This window comes from Macaca fascicularis, chromosome 19 (assembly GCF_037993035.2).
Source record: "Macaca fascicularis isolate 582-1 chromosome 19, T2T-MFA8v1.1".
In the NCBI taxonomy this organism is placed as follows: domain Eukaryota; kingdom Metazoa; phylum Chordata; class Mammalia; order Primates; family Cercopithecidae; genus Macaca; species Macaca fascicularis.
In genome coordinates, this window is record NC_088393.1 from 60,477,205 (window position 1) to 60,497,836 (window position 20,632).

Here is a 20,632-nt window from a genome sequence, read left to right on the forward strand (position 1 = left end):
ATTTACTGTCAGGCCTCTGAGCCCAAGCTAAGCCATCATATCCCTTGTGTCCTGCACGTATACATCCAGATGGCCTAAAGTAACTGGAGAATCAGAAAATGAGTGAAAATGCCCTGTTACTGCCTTAACTGATGACATTACCTTGTGAAATTCCTTCTCCTGGCTCATCCTGGCTCAAAAGCTCCCCCACTGAGCACCTTGTGACCCCCGCCCCTGCCCGCCAAAGACCAACCCCCTTTGACTAATTTCCCTTTGCCTACCCAAATCCTATAAAACTGCCCCACCCCCATCTCCCTTCCCTGACTCTTTTCAGACTCAGCCCATCTGCACACAGGTGAAATAAACAGCCTTGTTGCTCATATAAAGCCTGTTGGGTGGTCTCTTCTCTTGTAGAGAGTGAAATTTGGTGCTGAAACCCGGGAAATTTGGTGCCATGATTCGGATAGGGGGACCTCCCTTGGGAGATCAATCCCCTGTCCCCCTGCTCTTTGCTCCATGAGAAAGATCCACCTACAATCTCTTGTCCTCAGACCAACCAGTTCAAGGAACAGGCATTCTGTTACACGTAGGTCCCCACCTAGTCTCTGTTCCCAATGCAATTCATCCCAAATCTTGCTTCTTTCCCTCCCACCTGTCCCTTCAGTCCCAACCCCAATCGTTGTTGGGTCTTTTTAATCTTCCTTTTCTTTGGACCCATCTGACCTCTCCCCTCCTCCCCAGGCTGCTCCTCACCAGGCCAAGCCAGGTCCCAATTCTTTCTCAGCCTCTGCTCCCCCACCCTATAATCCTTTTATCAACTCACCTCTTCACACCCAGTCCAGTTAACAGTTTTGTTCTGCGAATAGCCCTCTCCCATAGCCTTCTCCCACGTGCCTGGCAATTTCCTCTTAAAAAGGTGGCTGGAGCTAAAGGCATAGTCAAGGTTAATGCTCTTTTTTCTTTTTCTGATTTCTCCCAAATCAGTTAGCATGTAGGCTCTTTTTCATATATAAAAACCCAGCCCAGTCCATGGCCTGTTTGGCAACAGCCCTTAGACGCTTTACTGCCCTAGACCCAAAGGAGCCAGAAGGCCATCTTATTCTCAATATACATTTTATTACTCTACTCCTGACGTTAAAGAAAGCTCCAAAAATTAAATTCTGGTCCTCAAACCCCACCACAGAACTTAACTAACCTCGCCTTCAAGGTGTATAATAATAGAGTAGAAGCAGCCAAGTAGCAACACATTTCGGAGTTGCAATTCCTTGCCTCCACTGTGAGACAAACCCAAGCCACATCTCCAACACACAAGAACTTCCAAACGCCTGAACCACAGTGGCCAGGCATCCCTCCAGGACCGCCTATCCCATGAGCTTGCTTCAAGTGCTGGAAATCTGACCACTGGGCCAAGGAATGTCTGCAGCCCAGGATTCCTCCTAAGCCGTGTCCCATCTGTGTGGGATCCTACTGGAAATCAGACTGTCCAACCTGGCAGCCACTCCCAGAGCCCCTGGAACTCTGGCCCAAGGCTCTCTGACAGACTCCTTCCCAGATCTTTTCGGCTTAGCGACTGAAGACTGACACTGCCAGATTGCCTCGGACGCCTCCTGGACCATCACAGACTCTCTGGGTAATTCTTACAGTGGAGGGTAAGTCCGACCCCTTCTTAATCAATACGGAGGTTACCCAGTCCACATTACCTTCTTTTCAAGGGCCTGTTTCCCTTGCCTCCATAACTTTTGTAGGTATTGATGACCAGGCTTCTAAACCTCCTAAAACTCCCCAACTCTGGTGCCAACTTGGACAATACTCTTTTAAGCACTCCTTTTTAGTTATCCCCACCTGCCCTGTTCCCTTATTAGGTTGAGGCATTTTAACTAAATTATCTACTTTACTGACAATTCCTAGGTTACAGCCGCACCTCATTGCCACCATTTTCCCCAGTTCAAAGCCTCCTTCGCATCCTGCTCTCATATCCCCCCACCTTAACCCACAAGTATGGGATACCTCTACTCCCTCCTTGGCAATCGATCATGCACCCCTTACCATCTCATTAAAACCTAATCTCCCTTACCCTACTCAATGTCAATATCCCATTCCACAGCATGCTTTAAAAGGATTAAAGCCTGTTATCACTTACCAGTTACAGCATGGCATTTTAAAGTCTATAAACTCTCTTTACAATTCTCCCATTTTACCTGTCCAAAAACCGTACAAGCCTTACAGGTTAGTTCAGGGTCTGCTCCTTATCAACAAAATTGTCTGGCCTATCCTCCCCCATGGCTCAAAATCACAAACTTTGCTCAAATCACTCTCTACAATTCTCATAACTTCCAAAATCTATTTTCTTCCTCACACTTGATGCATATACTTTCTGCTCCCTGGCTCCTTCAGCTATGCTCACTGTTTCTTAGAGTCTCCTACAATTACCATTGTTCCTAGCCCGGACTTCAATCCGGCCTCCCACATTATTCCGGATACCACACCTGACCCCCATGGCTGTATCTCTCTGATCTACCTGACGTTCACTCCATTTCCCCATATTTCCTTCTTTCCTGTTCCTCATCCTAATCACACTTGGTGTATTGATGGCAGTTCCACTAGGCCCAATCGCCAATCACCAGCAAACGCAGGCTATGCTATAGTATCTATCATTGAGGCTACTGCTCTGGCCCCCTCCACTACCTCTCAGCAAGCTGAACTCATTGCCTGAACTTGAGCCCTCACTCTTGCAAAAGGAATGTGCATCAATATTTATACTGATTCTAAATATGCCTTCCATATCCTGCACCACCATGCTGTTGTATGGGCAGAAAAAAATTTCCTCACCATGCAAGGGTCCTCCATCATTAATGCCTCTTTAATAAAAACTCTTCTCAAAGCCCCTTTACCTACAAAGGAAGCTGGAGCCATTCACGCCAAGGGTAATCAAAAGGCATCAGATCCCATCACTCAGGACAACACTTATGCTGATAAAGTAGCTAAAAAAGCAGCTAGTGTTCCAACTTCTATCTCTTACAGCAGTTTTTCTCCTTCTCATCTGGCCACTCCCCCACTGAAACTTCCACCTATCAATCTCTTCCCACACAAGGCAAATGGTTCTTGAACCAAGGAAATTATCTCCTTCCAGCCTCACAGGCCCATTCTATTCTGTCATCATTTCATAACCTCTTCCATGTAGGTTACAAGCCACTAGCCTGCCTCTTAGAACCTCTCGTTTCCTTTCCATCATGGAACTCTATCCTCAAGGAAATCACTTCTCAGTGTTCCATCTGCTATTCTACTACTCCTTGGGAATTTCTCAGGCCCCCTCCCTTCCCTACACATCAAACTTGGGGATTTGCCCCAGCCCAGGACTGGCAAATTGACTTACTCACATGCCTTGAGTCAGGAAACTAAAATACCTCTTGGTCTGGGTAGACATTTTCACTGGATGGGTAGAGGCATTTCCCACGGGGTCTGAGAAGGCCACCATGGTTATTTCTTCCCTTCTGTCAGACATAATTCCTCAGTTTGGCCTTCCTACCTCTATACAGTCCAATAACGGACCAGCCTTTATTAGTTAAATCACCCAAGCTCAGGCTCTTGGTATTCAGTGGAACCTTCATACTGCTTACCTTCCTCAATCTTCAGAAAAGGTAGAATGGACTAATGGTCTTTTCAAAACACACCTCACCAAGCTCGGTCACTAACTTAAAAAGGACTGGACAATACTTTTACCACTTGCCCTTCTCAGAATTAGGTCCCGTCCTTGGAATGCTACAGGGTACAGCCCATTTGAGCTCCTGTATCAACACTCCTTTTTATCAGGTCCCAATCTCATTCCAGACACCAGACCTACTTGGACTGTGTCCCCAAAACTTTGTCATCCCTACTATCTTCTGTATTCACTGATCTCAACTACTCATAAATGCCCTGCTCTCTACACTGCTGGTTTACACTATTTCTCCAAGACATCACAGCTGATACCTCCTGGTGCTATTCCCAAACTGCCACTCTTAACTCTTAAAGTATATAAATAATCTTTGCTGGCAGGGCTATGCTGAACCTCCTTGGGCACTCTCTAATTGGATGTCCTGGGTCCTCCCAATTCTTAGTCCTTTACTACCTGTTTTTCTCCTTCTCTTATTCCATTAGGTTTTCAATTCAAACAAAACTGTATCCAGGCCAACACCAATAATTCTATGTGACAAATATTTCTTCTAACAAGCCCACAATATCACCCATTACCACAAAATCTTCCTTCAGCTTAATCTCTCCCACTCTAGGTTCCCATGCCACCCCTAATCCGCTTGCAGCAGCCCTGAGAAACATCGCCCATTATCTCTCCATACCACCCCCAAAAATTTTCGTCCTCCCAACACTTCAACACTATTTTGCTTTATGCAGAAATACACGTGTACGAGACTTGCCCTGACGCCTGACACAGAACTGACAGTAGCTGCTGCCCAGTAGTTTGTAAGGAGGGTGGAGGATGTGACAGAGAAAGGAGATGCTTTATGGCAATGGGTCTCTATGGCGGCAGCTTTCCTCAGAGTTTTTCCAGAAAACAAGTATGTCCATCATGTGATGTTTAGATACCAAAATATATTAAAAATACAAAAATTAGCCTGGCGTGCTGGTGGGTGCCTGTAATTCTAGCTACTCAGGAGACTGAGGCAGGAGAATCCCTTGGTCCTGGGAGGCAGAGGTTTCAGTGACCTGAGTTTGCACCACTGCACTCCACCCAAGGCGACAGAGCAAGACTCCATTTCAAGAAAAAGAAAAGAACACATGGGTTCTTTTGGAGGAGTGTTCTACGCCAATGCAGCCCATGTTTCAACATTTTTACAGAATGGACCAGAGGGCCTTGAGGGAAACACGCAATAAACAGCTCCCAGCTCAAGATTTTAACAAATGACAAAAGGAAAGAAAACTGAAAAACAGACTAACTGGTTAAACTATATTTTGATGTTCAGTTAAAAGGTCACTGACATCTATACCAAGTATACACTGAAACAATCAAACTTAAGTATTAGGTACCAAGGCTTCCAATAAATAACAAAGACTAGAAAGCATGCAGACCTTGAACTGAACCGGATGCTAATTTCAAACAGCAACTATTTTGAAATTGTTAAAAAAAAAAAAAAATTCTAATGAATTCTGGGGTCAACAGAGAATAACCGGAAAATACTCAAGTACAGAAATGAATGATGTGAGCTGATTTTAGGATGCTGCAAAGGCATCTTTCAGAAGTCATTATGGATTAAGAAAGAAATAATTTTTTTTTCAATTGTTCAGCTAAAAAAGCAGAAGTGGTGATTTATTATATGGTTACACTTGGCCACAAATAAACACAGAAATAGTCCAGAATGTCACAGGTCCAGGGCAGAGGACCAACATGGGCAGTTTTGTTTATGAGCAAGGTGGGTCTCAGAGGTGATCGGTGATCACAGGGCGATGAAGTTCTAGATCCATTGAGACAAGCTCTAGATAGTAGCATGCAGTCTCACAACTTGTAACAGCATCGCCAGCGTCTGGCACTCCATGTTTCTGTTCCTGTGGCCTCCACGGTGCAACAAGCTAGCAGTTTACTTGGAGCTGTACCTCATCTTTCTTCTTTTGTGCTTCAGGCTGAGCATTCACTTCATTCTCCACTTGGCTCTCATGGCACAGAGGTTTCCAAGAACATGGCACTAAGGCCGAGAGCAGAAATAAATTTTTTTTTTTTTTGAGACGGAGTCTCGCTCTGTCACCCAGGCTGGAGTGCAGTGGCACAACCTCGGCTCACTGCAACCTCCGCCTTCTGGGTTCACGCCATTCTCCTGTCTCAGCCTCCCGAGTAGCTGGGACTACAGGCGCCCGCCACCACGCCCGGCTAATTTTTTGTATTTTTAGTAAAGACAGGGTTTCACAGTGTTAGCCAGGATGGTCTCAATCTCCTGACATCGTGATCCACCTGCCTTGGCCTCCCAAATGGCTGGGATTACAGGTGTGAGCCACCATGCCTGGCCAGAAATAAAATTTTTAAAACTAAGATTTATCTCAAACTCAAACTGCAAAAAAAAAATTAAAAATAAAAAATAGAGAAATGAAGAGGAACCAGAAAGAAAAAAAAAAAAAAAAAAGGAAATCTATTATACAATGAGAACAAAAGAATTTTTTTTTTTTTTTTTTTTTTTTTTTTTTTGAGACGGAGTCTCGCTCTGTCGCCCAGGCTGGAGTGCAGTGGCCGGATCTCAGCTCACTGCAAGCTCCGCCTCCCGGGTTCCCGCCATTCTCCTGCCTCAGCCTCCCGAGTAGCTGGGACCACAGGCGCCGCCACCTCGCCCGGCTAATTTTTTGTGTTTTTAGTAGAGACGGGGTTTCACCGTGTTAGCCAGGATGGTCTCGATCTCCTGACCTTGTGATCCGCCCGTCTCGGCCTCCCAAAGTGCTGGGATTACAGGCTTGAGCCACCGCGCCCGGCCAGAACAAAAGAATTTTTGATGTCTCTTTTTTTTCTATTTTTTGTTTGTGTGTTTGTTTGAGATGGAGACTTACTCTGCCGCCCTGGCTGCAGTGCTGTGGGATGATATTGGCTCACTGCAACCTCTGCCTCCCAGGTGTAAGTGATTCTTGTGCCTCAGCTTCTCAAGTAGCTGGAACAAAAGGTGCACACCACCAGCCCTGGCTAACTTTTTTTTTATTTTTAATAGAGATGGGGTTTCACGTTAGCCAGGATGCTCTTGAACTTCTGACCTTAGGTGATCCACTCAAGTCGGTCTACCAAAGTACTGTGATTGCAAGGATGAGCCACCTTGTTGGGCTCTCATATCCTGGTTTGTTTTGTTTCTGAGACAGACTCTCACTCTGTTGCCCAGGCTGCAGTGCAGTGGTGTGATCTCGGCTCCCTGCAAGCTCTGCCTCCCGGGTTTACACCATTCTCCTGCCTCAGCCTCCTGAGTAGCTGGGACTACAGGCACCCACCACCATGCCTGGCTAATTTTTTGTATTTTCAGTGGAGACGCGGTTTCGCCGTGTTAGCAAGGCTGGTCTCGACCTCTTCACCTCATGATCCACCTGCCTCAGCCTCCCAAAGTGCTGGGATTACAGGCGTGAGCCTCCGTACCCAGCCTGATATCCCTGTTAAAAAGTACTACGGTATATCCCTTTTCAAAACTACTGTCTCAAAAAAGTACTATCTCTTTAAAAAGCACTATCTCAAAAAAGAAAAATAGAAAATAAGAAACAGAAAATAGGTTGAGAAAAGTGGCTCACATCTGTTGGCCATGCTGGTTTCAAACTCCTGACCTCAAGTGACCTACGTGCCTTGGCTTCCCAACGTGCTAGGATTACAGGCATGAACCACCGCACCTGGCTCAATCCTCTTAACATAAACACTTTAATGTCAATTAAGGCTTGAACTGAATGTTAAGCCAATACAAACTCAAATCAATGCTGATTTGACTCTAATGTCAATTAATGCTTGACGGTTTGCTATACTCATTGCATTGGGAACAGTTATCTCAAAAATTAATTTTCTGATGTTCTGCAAGGAGTGACCTCGGACTGAAGACTTTGCCACACTTATGACATTTGTAAGATTTCTGTCCAGTATGGATTCTCTGATGTCTAATAAGGTGTGAACATGAAGTAAAGGCTTTGCCACAATCATCACACTTGTGAGGTTTCTCTCCTGTATGAATTCTCCTGTTTTTGCATAGGATGAAGCTTGACTGAAGACCTTGCCACCGTCATGACATTTGTAAGGTTTCTCTCCAGTATGAGTTTGCAATGAACTGCAACGTATGAACGATGTCTGAAAATTTTGCCACATTTGTTACGCTTGTAAGATCTCTCTTCATTATGGATTCTCCAATGATTTACAATGCTTTTAGCATTACTGAAGACTTTGTGAGAATCATTACATTAGTCCAGTTTCCCTACACCATGAATGGCCTGATGGGAAATAATTGTTGACTTCTCACTAAAGGCTTTGCCACACTCACTACACTTGTAAGGTTTCTCTCCAGTGTGAATTCCAGTATGTTGTGCCAGGTGTGAATCACTCCCAAAAGTCTTGTCACAAACCTTATATTTGTATGGTTTCTCTCCAGTATGAATTATCCTATGTCTTTTAAGGTGTGATTTGCGACTGAAAAGTTTGTCACATGCTTCACATTTGTAAATTTTCTCTCCAGTATGAATTCTATGATGAAGTGAAAGTTGTGATTGTTGATTAAAAGCCTTCCCACATTTGTTACACTTGTAAGGTTTCTCTGCAGTGTGAATTCTAGTATGTCTTGCTAGGTATGAATTACGCACAAAGGCCTTGTCACAAAGTGTACATTTGTAAGATTTCTCTCCAGTATGAAGTCTACGATGGTATACAAGGGATGGCTTGTGACTGAAGGTCTTTCCACACTCATTACACTTGTAAGGTTTCTCACCACTATGAAGTCTACGATGGCAATGAAGGTATGACCTCTGACTGAAGGTCTTGCTGCACTCATTACACTTGTAAGGCTTTTCACCACTATGAACTCTACGATGGCATACAAGGTATGACTTCAGACGGAAGGTCTTGCCGCACTCATTACACTTGTAAGGTTTCTCTCCACTATGAATTCTAGTATGTTTTGCCAGATAGGAATGAGATGCAAAAGCCTTGTCACAAACCTTACATTTGTATGGTTTCTCTCCAGTATGAATTACCTTATGTGTCTCAAGGGTTGATGCTCGACTGAAAACTTTTTCACATTCTTCATATTTGTAAGGTTGCTCTCCAGTATGAATTGATTTATGAACTAAAAGATCTGAATTTTGACGAAAGGTCTTGCCACATTCACGACACTTGTAAGGTTTTTCTCCACTGTGAATTCTAGTATGTCTTACCAGGTGTGAATTCCATGCGAAAGCCTTGTCACAAACCTCACATTTGTAAGATTTCTCTCCACCATGAAGTCTATGATGGCATACAAGGGAGGACTTGTGACTGAAAGTCTTGCCACACTCATTACACTTGTAAGTTTTCTCTACAGTGTGAATTCTGGTATGTCGAGCCAGCTGTGAATTCCACGTGAAAGCTGTGTCACAAACCTTACATTTGTATGGTTTCTCTCCAGTGTGAATTCTCCTATGTGTCTCAAGGGTTGATTTGCGATTGAAAACTTTGTCACATTCTTCACATTTGTAAGGTTTCTCTCCAGTATGAATTCTATGATGACGTGCAAAGTTTGATTGTTGATTAAAAGCCTTGTCACATTCATTACACTTGTAAGGTTTCTCTCCAGTATGAATTGCCTTATGAATTACAAGGGCTGAATTTTGACCAAAGAGCTTGCCACACTCATTACACTTGTAAGGTTTTACTCCAGTATGAAGTCTACGATGGCATGTAAGGGATGACACCTGACTGAAGGACTTGCCACACTCATTACACTTGTAAGGTTTCTCACCCGTGTGGCATTTCTGATGGCATGCAAGGTTCTGCTTGTGATTAAACACCTTGCCACATACATCACGTTTATATATTTTGTCTCCTAAATGGATTGTCTGGTGTTTCCTTAAGAGTGAGCTACAATTAAAGGCTTTGCCACTCTCATTACACTGGAAAGATGTTTTTGTCATGTGTACTTCCTGTTCTTCTGTGAGTAATGAAGAATTTGGGGAATTATTCTCACAGTTATTAGAAATACGGATTTGGGGTCTACAAGAAATTCTTTGGGATGTTGAAACTGAGGGAACATCATCGGTAGACTTCTCAAGTTGATTACCCATTTTACCTTTGATCTGAAATATGTGCAGTTCAGGCAGATGTGAATGAAAGCTTGATCCAAGCTGATCTTTAATAGGCTTGTTTCCAGCATGTTTTTGATCATGTCGGTCTGTACTACCAGTGAACATTTTTATTTTTGTCATGGGTCCTTCATGGCCATTTCTTTCATCTTCTTGACACTGAAACTCAATGTCCTGAATTTGTTTCTCAATGTCCTGGAAGCAAAAATCTCTAATGTGATGACTTTCATGTCTTTGCAATGTCCCGGTGTGGAACACTTCTGTATTGCACTGCCCTGTTGATGAGAACTCCTTCATGATGCATTTGGAAGAGATATCTGTAAAATATAAACACCAATAGGTTTCCAATTAAGTCCAGATGGTAAATCATACTGAAGTGTGTAAATATGAGACAAAAAGAATACTTATTTTGAACTTCCCAAACATGATCTTCAAAGTATAGGAACACAAAAGGAGTAAGATTCTTTAATAAACAAAGGGCATTTACATATCCTTCAAATTAATTCCATGAAAACCTATTTCCTATATCATGACAAAACACTGACAGGGCACAAACATGAGTAAGCCGAAAGTAAGGAGTGTTTTTCGGCCTGTAGTCCCAGCTACTCGGAGGCTGAGGCGGGAGAATGGCGTGAACCCGGGAGGTGGAGCTTGCAGTGAGCCGATATTGCGCCACTGCACTCCAGCCTGGGCGACAGAGCGAGACTCCGTCTCAAAAAAAAAAAAAAAAAAAAAAAAATAATAATAATAATTGACTAATAGTGTAGAAAAGTGCAATTATGATGTCACAACTCTAGTTATGTAATAGCCAGGCAACATAGCAATTTTCTATATATGCATTCCCCAATGGTTATCTAGTTCACTATGCATAAAATATACAGACTGTGTACTGGGAAAATTTATAAACTGAGATCAGAAAAAACATTGTATAAAACAAATTGCACAATAAAAACAAAAAATATGATGTATGCTCCCTGGCCCGAATGTTCGTCTTAGCTAAAAGCCATTATCAGGTTCCTTATTCTCCGATAGGATGTTCCTGCAGATGGGGCCTTTTAGAGAATTTGGTCATGGATGTTGACTAATTGTGAATAGGACTAGGGCTTTTAATTGTATGTTTTCTTTCATTTATTTTTATTTTTATTTATTTATTTATTTATTTTGAGACGGAGTCTCGCTCTGTCGCCCAGGCTGGAGTGCAGTGGCCGGATCTCAGCTTGCTGCAAGCTCCGCCTCCCGGGTTTACGCCATTCTCCTGCCTCAGCCTCCCGAGTAGCTGGGACTACAGGCGCCCGCCACCGCGCCCGGCTAGTTTTTTGTATTTTTTAGTAGAGACGGGGTTTCATCGTGTTAGCCAGGATGGTCTCGATCTCCTGACCTCGTGATCCGCCCGTCTCGGCCTCCCAAAGTGCTGGGATTACAGGCTTGAGCCACCGCGCCCGGCCTCTTTCATTTATTTTTGAAAAAGAGTTTCGCTCTTATTGCCCAGGCTGCAGTGCAATAGCATGATCTAGGATCACTGCAACCTCTGCCTCCCAGGTTCAAGCGATTCTCCCACCTCAGCCATCTGAGTAGCTGGGATTAAATGCATGCACCACCGCTCCCGGCTAATTTTGTATTTTTAGTAGAGACGGTGTATCTCCATGTTGGTCAGGCTGGTCTCAAACTCCCGACCTCATGTGATTTGGCCATCTCAGCCTCCCAAATGCTGGGAATACAGGCGTGAGCCACCACGCCCGGCCAGGACTAATGCTCTTATAAAAAGAGACAGTAAAGAGCTGATTGCCTGTTCCTCTTTCCATCATGTCAGGACACAGCAGGAAGATGGCTGGGCTAAACCATGAAGAAGGCTCTCACCAGGAACCAATCTAACTGACATCTTGCTCTTGGATTTCCCACTCTCCAGATTCATGAGAAATACATTTCTATGTCTTAAGATTTCCAGTTTAAGCTATTTCTTTTTTTATCTATTTTTGAGACCGAGTAATGCTTCATCACCCAGGTAGTGGCACGATTCTCCTACCTAAAGAGCCTCAGCCTCTTGAGTAGCAGGGACTACAGACACATGCCACCACGCCTGGCTAATTTTTTTGGGGGGGGGGCGGGGAACGGAATCTAACTGTCACCCGAGCTGGAGTGCAGTGGTGTGATCATGGTTCACTGCAACATCCACCTCCCAGGTTCAAGTGATTCTCCTGTCTCAGTCTCACAAGAAGCTGGGATTACAGGTTCATACCAACACGCTCAGCTAATTTTTGTATTTTTACTAGAGACGGGGTTTCACCATGTTGGCCAGGCTGGTCTCGAACTGCGGCTGGCCAGTGTAAGCTATTTTTGACAGAACAGTAAAATGAGTGAGACAGGAAAAGAGGCATCTCATCATCAACATAACCGAAGACTGACAAATCTTATTAAACAAAGGAAGTTTAGAGTCTCTACTATAAAACTTATAATATATGAAGAAGTCTAATAGTATTCACTTGTTTTAAAAAGCAGGTGGAAGAGTCACTTGAGATTGGGGGTTGGAAACCAGCCTTACCATTATGGAGAAACCCCATGTCTACTAAAAATACAAAGATTAGCCAGGCTTGCACCAGGCATAATCCCAGCTACTTGGGAGCCTGAGGCAGGACAATCACTTGAACCCTGGAAGTGGAGGTTGCAGTGAGCTGAGATTGCACCATTGCACTCCAGCCTGAGCAACAAGAGGGAAACTTCACTTAAAAAAAAAAAAAAAAAAAAAAAAACCAGGCACTCATGCCTGTAATTCCAGCACTTTGGGAGGCTGAGGAGGGTATATCACTTGAGGTCAGGAGTTCGAGACCAGCCTAGCGAACATGGTGAAACCCCATCCCTACTGAAAATACAAAATTAGCAAGGCGTGGTGGAGCATGCCTGTAATCCCAGCTACTCGGGAGACTGAGGCAGGAGAATCGCTTGAACACGGGATGTGGAGGTTGCGGTGAACTGAGATTGTGCTATTGCGCTTCAGCCTGGGAAACAGAAGCAAAATTCCATCTCAAAAAAAAAAAAAAAACCAACCCTGGAAGCAAATTAACATTATTTCTAAAATAACGACAGTAGGCCCATACTGTTCATATACATGACCCCAGTTTGCACATATGGTAAGTGAGAGACAAGACTTGATCCTGGGCCTGAAGCATCCCACCACATGTTCTTAGGCACAATAGTCAGCCCAGGCAGTACAGAAAATGACCAGTCACAGAAAATTCAAGGAGAACAGAAATAAGTACATCAAGCGGGATACAAAGGCTGAGCTGGGACACAAGGGCTGAGCTGTGCTGCTGACAGTGGTGCTAAGCCATCCCTCATGGACCGTGTGCTGAGACATCATGCCCTGCACACATTGATTTAGGCAGCTTTGTACAATTTTGTCCAGTGGATGAATAAGGTCTTGACTTCTTCAGTGAGAGTAGTGTTGGAGAGGAGGGGCTCACGGGGAAATTGGGGCATCAGGCATTACAAAATCAATAGGGTGGAAAGAAACAGTATTGCATCCAGATCAATGTATCATGTGAGGCAAGGACCCAAAAGAAAGGGTAAATGTGGAAGGCAGGAAGTAATGGGCATGTAGGAGTGAACTTTGTACATGCACGTCTGTGGGAATAGAATTCCACTAGGATAGACCAAATCTTCAGCTTGGAGGAAAGTGGAACTAATTTAGCAAGTGGTAAAATATTGACCCAAGGTTAACTATGCAAATTACAACACGGGCAAGGGACAAGAATGAAAGAGATCCAAGAAAGCAGCAGTATGGTGGCCTGAGGTGAAAGCAGTTTTACATCTCTTAAATTCAATGCCTCTGATTTCTAGTTTCAAGCATGTACTCAACAAAATTCCCTGTGTAGATTCCAGAAATGCATACAAACAAAAAAACAAGTAAACGCTATGAAGAGTACAGTGCAGCAATGTAGGAGACGATGGGGGAGAACAAGGATCCCCTGGATGAGTAGGTAGTGATGTGCTTGTGAAAACAGAGCCTGGCTGAGTGCAGTGACTCACTTCTGTAATCCCAGCACACTGGATGGGTGGGTGGAAAACAAGGTCAGGAGTTCGAGACCAGCCAGGCCATCATGGTGAAACACTGTCTCTACTAAAAAACTACAAAACATTAGTCAGGCATGGTGGTGCACATCTGTAATCCCACCTACTCAAAAGGCTGAGGTAGGAGATTGCTTGAACCCGGGAGGCGGAGTTTGCAGTGAGCTGAGGTTGCACCACTGCACTCCAGCTTGGGTGACAGAGCAATACTCAGTCTTAAAAAAAAAAAAAAAAAAAACTGTACCTTTAATAGAGATGTGGTTTCACCCACGTTGGACAGGCTGGTCTCCAACTCCTGACCTCAGGTGATTCACCCACCTCAGCCTTCCAAAGTGCTGGGATTATAGGTGTGTGCCACCGCACCCACCTGGGCAGTATTATTTACGACAATAAAGACAAGAAATCAACCCAGATGTCCATTGACAGGTAAATATATGAACAAAATGTGGTATATACATAAAATGGATATTATTCAGCCTTAAAAACAAACTTGGATGGAGCCAGGGGCGGTGGCTCATGCCTGTAATTCCAGCAATTTGGGAATCCAAGGCAACTGAATCACGTCAGGCCAGGCTACCAAAACCAGCCTGGTCAACATGGCGAAACCGCCATCGGGAATAGAACTACCAAAAATTAGTCAGGTGTGGTGACACATGCCTGTAATCCCAGCCACTCAAGAGGCTGAGGCAGGAGAATCACTTGAACCCAAAAGGTGGAGGTTGCAGTGAGCCAAGATCACACCACTGCACTCAAGCCTGGGCACCAGAGGGAGACTCCGAATCAAAAAAAACAAAAACAAAACAAAACAAAGCAAAACATAGAAACCAACAAGATGAAAGCCACGGTATCTTAAGGAAATGACAGTAGAAGTAAAATATGGAAACCCCATTCAACTTCACAAGCTCCCTCACTAAGATTGATGAAAACCACATCTGCTACAGGATTGATCCTACAAAAAATGGGAACACAGGTTTTCTTGTTAAAAATGAACAATGGCACATATTGGTGTGAAAATGCGAAATGAACAAGAGTTCAGTCAAAAGCCTCAAACATATGAGGCTGTGAGCCCAAATGACCTCCTCACTAGGAGGAATTTCAACACCACTGACTGCTGCTTAGAGAACATGATCATTAGTTTACGGCATGAACACTGTCACAGCGCCAGTGAGAGACGCTTCTGTGATGCTCCTCAAAAACCAGAATGAGCTGAGCACGGTGGCTCACACCTGTAATCCCAGCACTTTGGAAGGCCGAGGTGGGTGGATCACCTGAGGTCAGGAGTTAGATACGAGCCTGACCAACACGGAGAAACCCGTCTCTACTAAAAATACAAAATTAGCTGCGCGTGGTAGCGCATGCCTGTAATCCCAGCTACTTGGGAGGCTGAGGCAGGAGAATCGCTTGAACCTGGAAGGCAGAGGTTATGGTGAGCTGAGATCATACCATTGCACTCCAGTCTGGTCAACAAGAGTGAAACTCCACCTCAAAAAACGAAAACAAAACAAAACAAAACAAAAAAACCATGTATGGGGCAAAATCACAAAAGAGAATACAAAACTAGGAAGAGCCAAGACAGACAAGAGCAGACTCCTCATGTCTGCAGGGACATTTTCCTCACCCACAGACTCCAGGTTCCTGTAGTTCTCCAACATCACTTCCCTGTATAAAGCCCTCTGCGCAGGGTTCAGGCATTTCCACTCCGCCAATGAGAATTCTATAGCCACATCCCTGAAAGTCACGCGTCCCTAAAATGAAACACATTTCAACAAAACATTATGGAGGACGGAGTTATCACCTTCACAGGAAATGAGAAAAGAGAAAATAAGTATTTATTTGATCAAAGGCTGTTCTGGCAAAACCACGTTAAGGTGTTTTTGAATATTTTTTCCTCATAGTTGCATTTTATTATACTTTTCCTTCAAAGATTTTAAGATCCCATAAGTCACTATGGAAGTCTCGATCTTACAGAAAATATAAAAACTATATAAATAAAAAGGAAGCACAGGGCTAGGCATGGTGATTCACGCCTGTAATCTCAACACTTCAGGAAGACAAGGCGGGCAGATTATTTGAGGTCAAGAGTTCAAGACCAGCCTGGTCAACATGGTGAAAACCTATCTCTACTAAAAATATAAAAATTAGCCAGGCTTGGTGGCAGGCACCTGTAATTCCAGCTACACAGGAAGCTGAGGCAGGAGAATCACTAGAACCCAGGAGATGGAGGCTGTAGTGAGCCAAGCTGGCACCATTGCACTCCATCCTGGGCAACAGACTGATACTCCATCTCAAAAAAAAAAAAGGGAAAAAAAAAAAAAAGCAAATATAGGGTTTTCTCTAGAGGTATGTCAGATATAATGTTCAACATACCAGGTGATATTAAGTCTCTAGATGAGCTAAGATACAAGTGCTGTTTCAGAGAGGACAAAGTCCAATGGCTTTGAAAGAAAAGTCCGAATCTAAAAACTATCATGATCGGTCAGGCACAGTGGCTCATGCCTATAATTCCAGCACTTTGGGAGGCCAAGGCGGGCAGATCATGAGGTCAGGAGTTCGAGACCAGCGTAGGAACTTGCTGAAACCCCTTCTCTACTAAAAATACAAAACTTAGCTGGGCGTGGTGGGGGGGTGCCTATAATCCCCGATACTCAGGAGGCTGTGGCCATAGAATTGCTTGAAACCAAGAGGCGGAGGTTGCAGTGAGCCGATATCATGCTATGCACTTCAGCCTGGGTGACAGAGCAATACTCCATCTCCAAAAAACTCAAAAAACAAAAAACTGTCACGATCACAGCAATAGCCATGACTAACATTCTTGAATGCTTCCCGTGTGCTATACACTCTTCTAAGTGCTTCCCATGTCATAAGCCATAAAATAACATACTATCCCATGAAGAAAGATCTGTACTTGGAGACAGTTACATCACACGCACTCTAGGAAACTTGTCACAAATCAAATAGCTAAAAATATCAACATGAGCACCTGAATCCAGATGTCTGGGGTTCACATTTGAATATAAACACCTAAGTAACAGACACAGCTTTAAACTAAACTGATACAGGTTTATCTAGTGGAGAGAATGTGATAAAGGACAAGGGTGAGAACATGGAGCATCCTACAAGGTCACTAAATAGACACATACAGGCGTGCAAATAATCCTCCACAATATTTCTTACTTTTCTTTTTCTTTTTTTTGAGATGGAGCCTCACTATTGCACAGGCTGGAGTGCAGTGGCACAATCTTGGCTCACTGCAACCTCTGCCACCCAGGTTCAAGCAAGTCTCTTGCCTCAGTTTCCCCAGTAGGTGGGATTTGAGCCACCTGCCACCGCATCCATCTAATTTTTGTATATTTAGTAGAGAAGGGGTTTCACCACCTTAGCCAGGCTGGTCTTGAACCCCTGATGTTGTGATCCACCTGCCTCAGCCTTCCAAATAAAAAATACTTAAAATCATTACAATTATAAAAAATAAAACATATTGCAAATGAAAAATAGTTAAAATCATTACAATTATTATAAAAAATAAAACTTATTACAAAGGTTGTGTTTTCTACATACACCATGGGCTTATCCATCCACGTATTCACGCACACACATCCCATCACGCCGTTACACAGGTGGTGGCGCGCACCTCTAAACTCATCTACTTGAGAGGCTGAGGCAACAGAATCACTGTAATCCAGGAGTCAGAGGCTACAGTGAAACGAAATCACACCGCTGCACTCCTGCCTGGGCGACAGAGTGAGACACAACTCAAAAAATATTTAAAAATAAAGTTAAATCAATGATGTAATAAAGCCTGTCACTGATGCCTATCTCCACTTTCCATTCCATTCCAAGTCATTAAAAGTGCAGAGTTTGGCCAACCACAGTGGCTCAGGCCTGTAATCCCAGCACTTTGGGAGGCCAAGGTGGATGAATCACAAGGTCAGGAGTTTGACCAGCCTGACCAGTATGGTGAAACCCCATCTCTACTAAAAATACAAAAAAATTAGCCAGGTGTGGCAGCAAATGCCTGTAATCCCAGATCCTTGGGAGGCTGAGGCAAAAGAATTGCTTAAAGCCAGAAGGCAGGGGTTGCAGGGAGCTGAGATCCCGCCACTGCAATCCAACCTGGGCAACAGAGTGAGACTCCACCTCAAAAAAGTACAGAGTCCAGCCGGGCTGGCTGTCTCCCATCTGGAATGCCAGCCATTTGGGAGGCCAAGATGGGATGATCACTTGAAGCCAGGATATCAAGGCTATAGAGAGCTGTGATTGCACCACTGCACTCCAGCCTGGACAACAAAATAAAAATACAATGTAAAAAATAAGGCTGGACACGGTGGCACACACCTTTAATCCCAGCACTTTGGGAGTCTGAGACAGGCAGATCACGAGGTCAGGAGTTCGAGACCAGCCTAACCAACATGATGAAACCCCGTTTCAACTAAAAATACAAAAATTAGCTGGGTGTGGAGGTGCGTGCCTGTAGTCCCAGCAACTTGGGAGGCTGAGGCAGAAGAATTGCTTGAAACTGGGAGGTGGAGGTTGCAGTGAGCTGAGATCGTGCAATTGCACTCCAGCTTTAGTGACTGAGCGAGACTCCATCTTAATGCAAATAAATAAATACATATATACATTCATTCATACATACATACATAGATATATATAGTGATCCATGCCTATCCTTCAGGCTCTTCGGGAGGCTAAAGCAGGGATTAGTTGAGCCCAGGAGTTTGAGGCTGCTGTAAACTCTGAATTGCGCCATTGTACTCCAGAATTAAGCCACAGAGCAACATCTTCTCTCCTCTCTCTTTTTTCTTTTGAGACAGAGTTTCACTCTGTCTCCAAGGCTGGAGTGCAGGGGCACAATTTCAGCGTTCAGTAACCTCCACCTCCTGGGTTCAACTGGTTCTCCTGCCTCAGCCTCCTGAGTAGCTGTGATTACCGGCATGCACAACCACACTCAGGTAATTTTTTTTTTTTTTTGAGGCAGAGTCTCGCTCTGTCACCCACACTGGAGTGCAGTGGCACGATCTCGGCTCACTGCAAGCTCCGTCTCCCGGGTTCACGCCATTCTCCTGCCTCAGCCTCCTGAGTAGCTGGGACTACAGGTGCCCACCACCATGCCCGGCTATTTTTTTGTATTTTTAGTAGAGACAGGGTTTCACCGTGTTAGCCAGGATGGTCTTGATCTTCTGACCTCGTGATCCGTCCGCCTTGGCCTCCCAAAGTGCTGGGATTACAGACGTGAGCCACCGCACCCGGCCTCACCCAGGTAATTTTTGTACTTTTAGTAGAGATGGGGTTTCACCGTGTTGGCTAGGCTGGTCTCGAACTTCTGACCTCAAGTGATCTACCTGCCTTGGCCTCCCAAAGTGCTGGGATTACAGGTGTGAGCCACCATACCTGGACCAACATCTTGTCTCTTAAAAAAAAAAAAAAATTTGGAGAAAGAGACATGTTGATCTACTCGTTTTTTTTTTTTTTGAGACAGAGTGTTGCTCAGTCGCCCAGCTTGGAGTGCGGTGGCGCCATCTTGGCTCACTGCAAGCTCCGCCTCCCGGGTTCTCGCCATTCTCCTGCCTCAGCCTCCCGAGTAGCTGGGACTACAGGTGCCCGCCACTACGCCCAGCTAGTTTTTTGTATTTTTAGTAGAGACGGGGTTTCACCGTGTTAGACAGGATGGTCTCGATCTCCTGACCTCGTGATCCGCCCGTCTCGGCCTCCCAAAGTGCTGGGATTACAGGCTTGAGCCACCACACCCGGCCCATGTTGATCTACTCGTGTGGCTTCAAATGCATTACCAAATCAGATACGAAATATCTCCCCTTATTTGTCTCCTTTTCCAGAATTTACCAGATATCTGTGCACATTAACATATGTATTTCATATGTAGTTTCTCTGACCTGACATCCAGATGTGGTCCGTGAACCATCCAGGCTGCCCAGCAGCACTGACATCCATGGGCCCACACTCCATGTTTATCCATGTCTGGGTGTGAGCCCTTCCCAGGACCGTGCCCAGTGGAGCCTCTTCCCAAGTTCATGTCACTGGGTCACAGGAGATGAAATCTCAGTGCAGATGACAGGAACTGAGGGCAGGCATGGGTGAGTGTGAGCAAACCTGTCAGGCAAAATGCTTCAGACTCAGAAAAGACTGGCTACTACAATTCCTGGCATTTCAGAAAGGAGAGAGACAGATTCATCCCCAGAGGAACATCACTTCACCTGAGGAAGCGCCATGCCTGGCTCCTTTCCTTTCCTCTTCTCAGCTGCTTCCTCACGTAACCTGAGTCTTTAGAAATCAATCCTGTATGTGAAAAAAAGACTTCATGTTAGAAATGACTCACTCCCTTCCCGTGACAAAAACACATGAACAGGGGAGACCTCACCCTGTAGAAAGATGGTCCCCCACTGCCCACTGCACCAGAGACCATGCAGAGATAAGAAAGCCCCACAGGAAGACCTGTAAGTGTACGTTTGACCCCGGTCTTCAGATCTCACTCCCCTCCTGGAGAAACCCCCACACACGAGGCAGCAGGGGGCAGCTGGGCTGGACTGATCTCCCCTTCAGGATACAGACCCATCCCTGACCAAACCCCATCCAGAGGACAGCCCCTCATCTCTGTGGATCACAGGCCGAGCTCAGCCCTCAGAAACGGGGGACACAGAGCTTCGATGCTCAATGCTGCACACAGATGACAAGCACCTGGGCCACTGCAGCTATTACTGAGGGTGGACTCCAGCCCTTCAGAATAAGAATCCCTGCTAAAGCAGCACAAATGCTCTATTTGTAAAATGCTCTGCAGTCTAATGTGAAGCCAGGGTTGAGCTCCACTCAGAGGGGC

The 20,632-nt window shown here is 44.8% G+C and overlaps 1 protein-coding gene across 4 annotated transcripts in view; it reads right to left on the reverse strand.

The window, feature by feature from the left end:
• Positions 1 to 2,171: 2,171 nt before the first annotated feature.
• ZNF600 (zinc finger protein 600) overlaps positions 2,172 to 20,632 on the reverse strand; it is a 99,594-nt gene continuing 81,133 nt past the window's right edge. Inside the window, exons 2-4 of one of the 4 annotated variants that reach the window (XM_074024491.1) lie at positions 20,013 to 20,094; positions 15,419 to 15,545; positions 2,172 to 10,055 (exon numbers count right to left, since the gene is read on the reverse strand). In XM_074024491.1, the coding sequence (XP_073880592.1) occupies positions 7,870 to 10,055; positions 15,419 to 15,545; positions 20,013 to 20,027 (2,328 nt within the window). In that variant the 5' untranslated portion in view covers positions 20,028 to 20,094 and the 3' untranslated portion in view covers positions 2,172 to 7,869. Of the gene's footprint in view, positions 10,056 to 15,418; positions 15,546 to 19,691; positions 20,096 to 20,632 lie in introns of those variants that run through there. The other 3 variants (XM_065535820.2, XM_074024493.1, XM_074024492.1) reach the window with 3 other exon arrangements.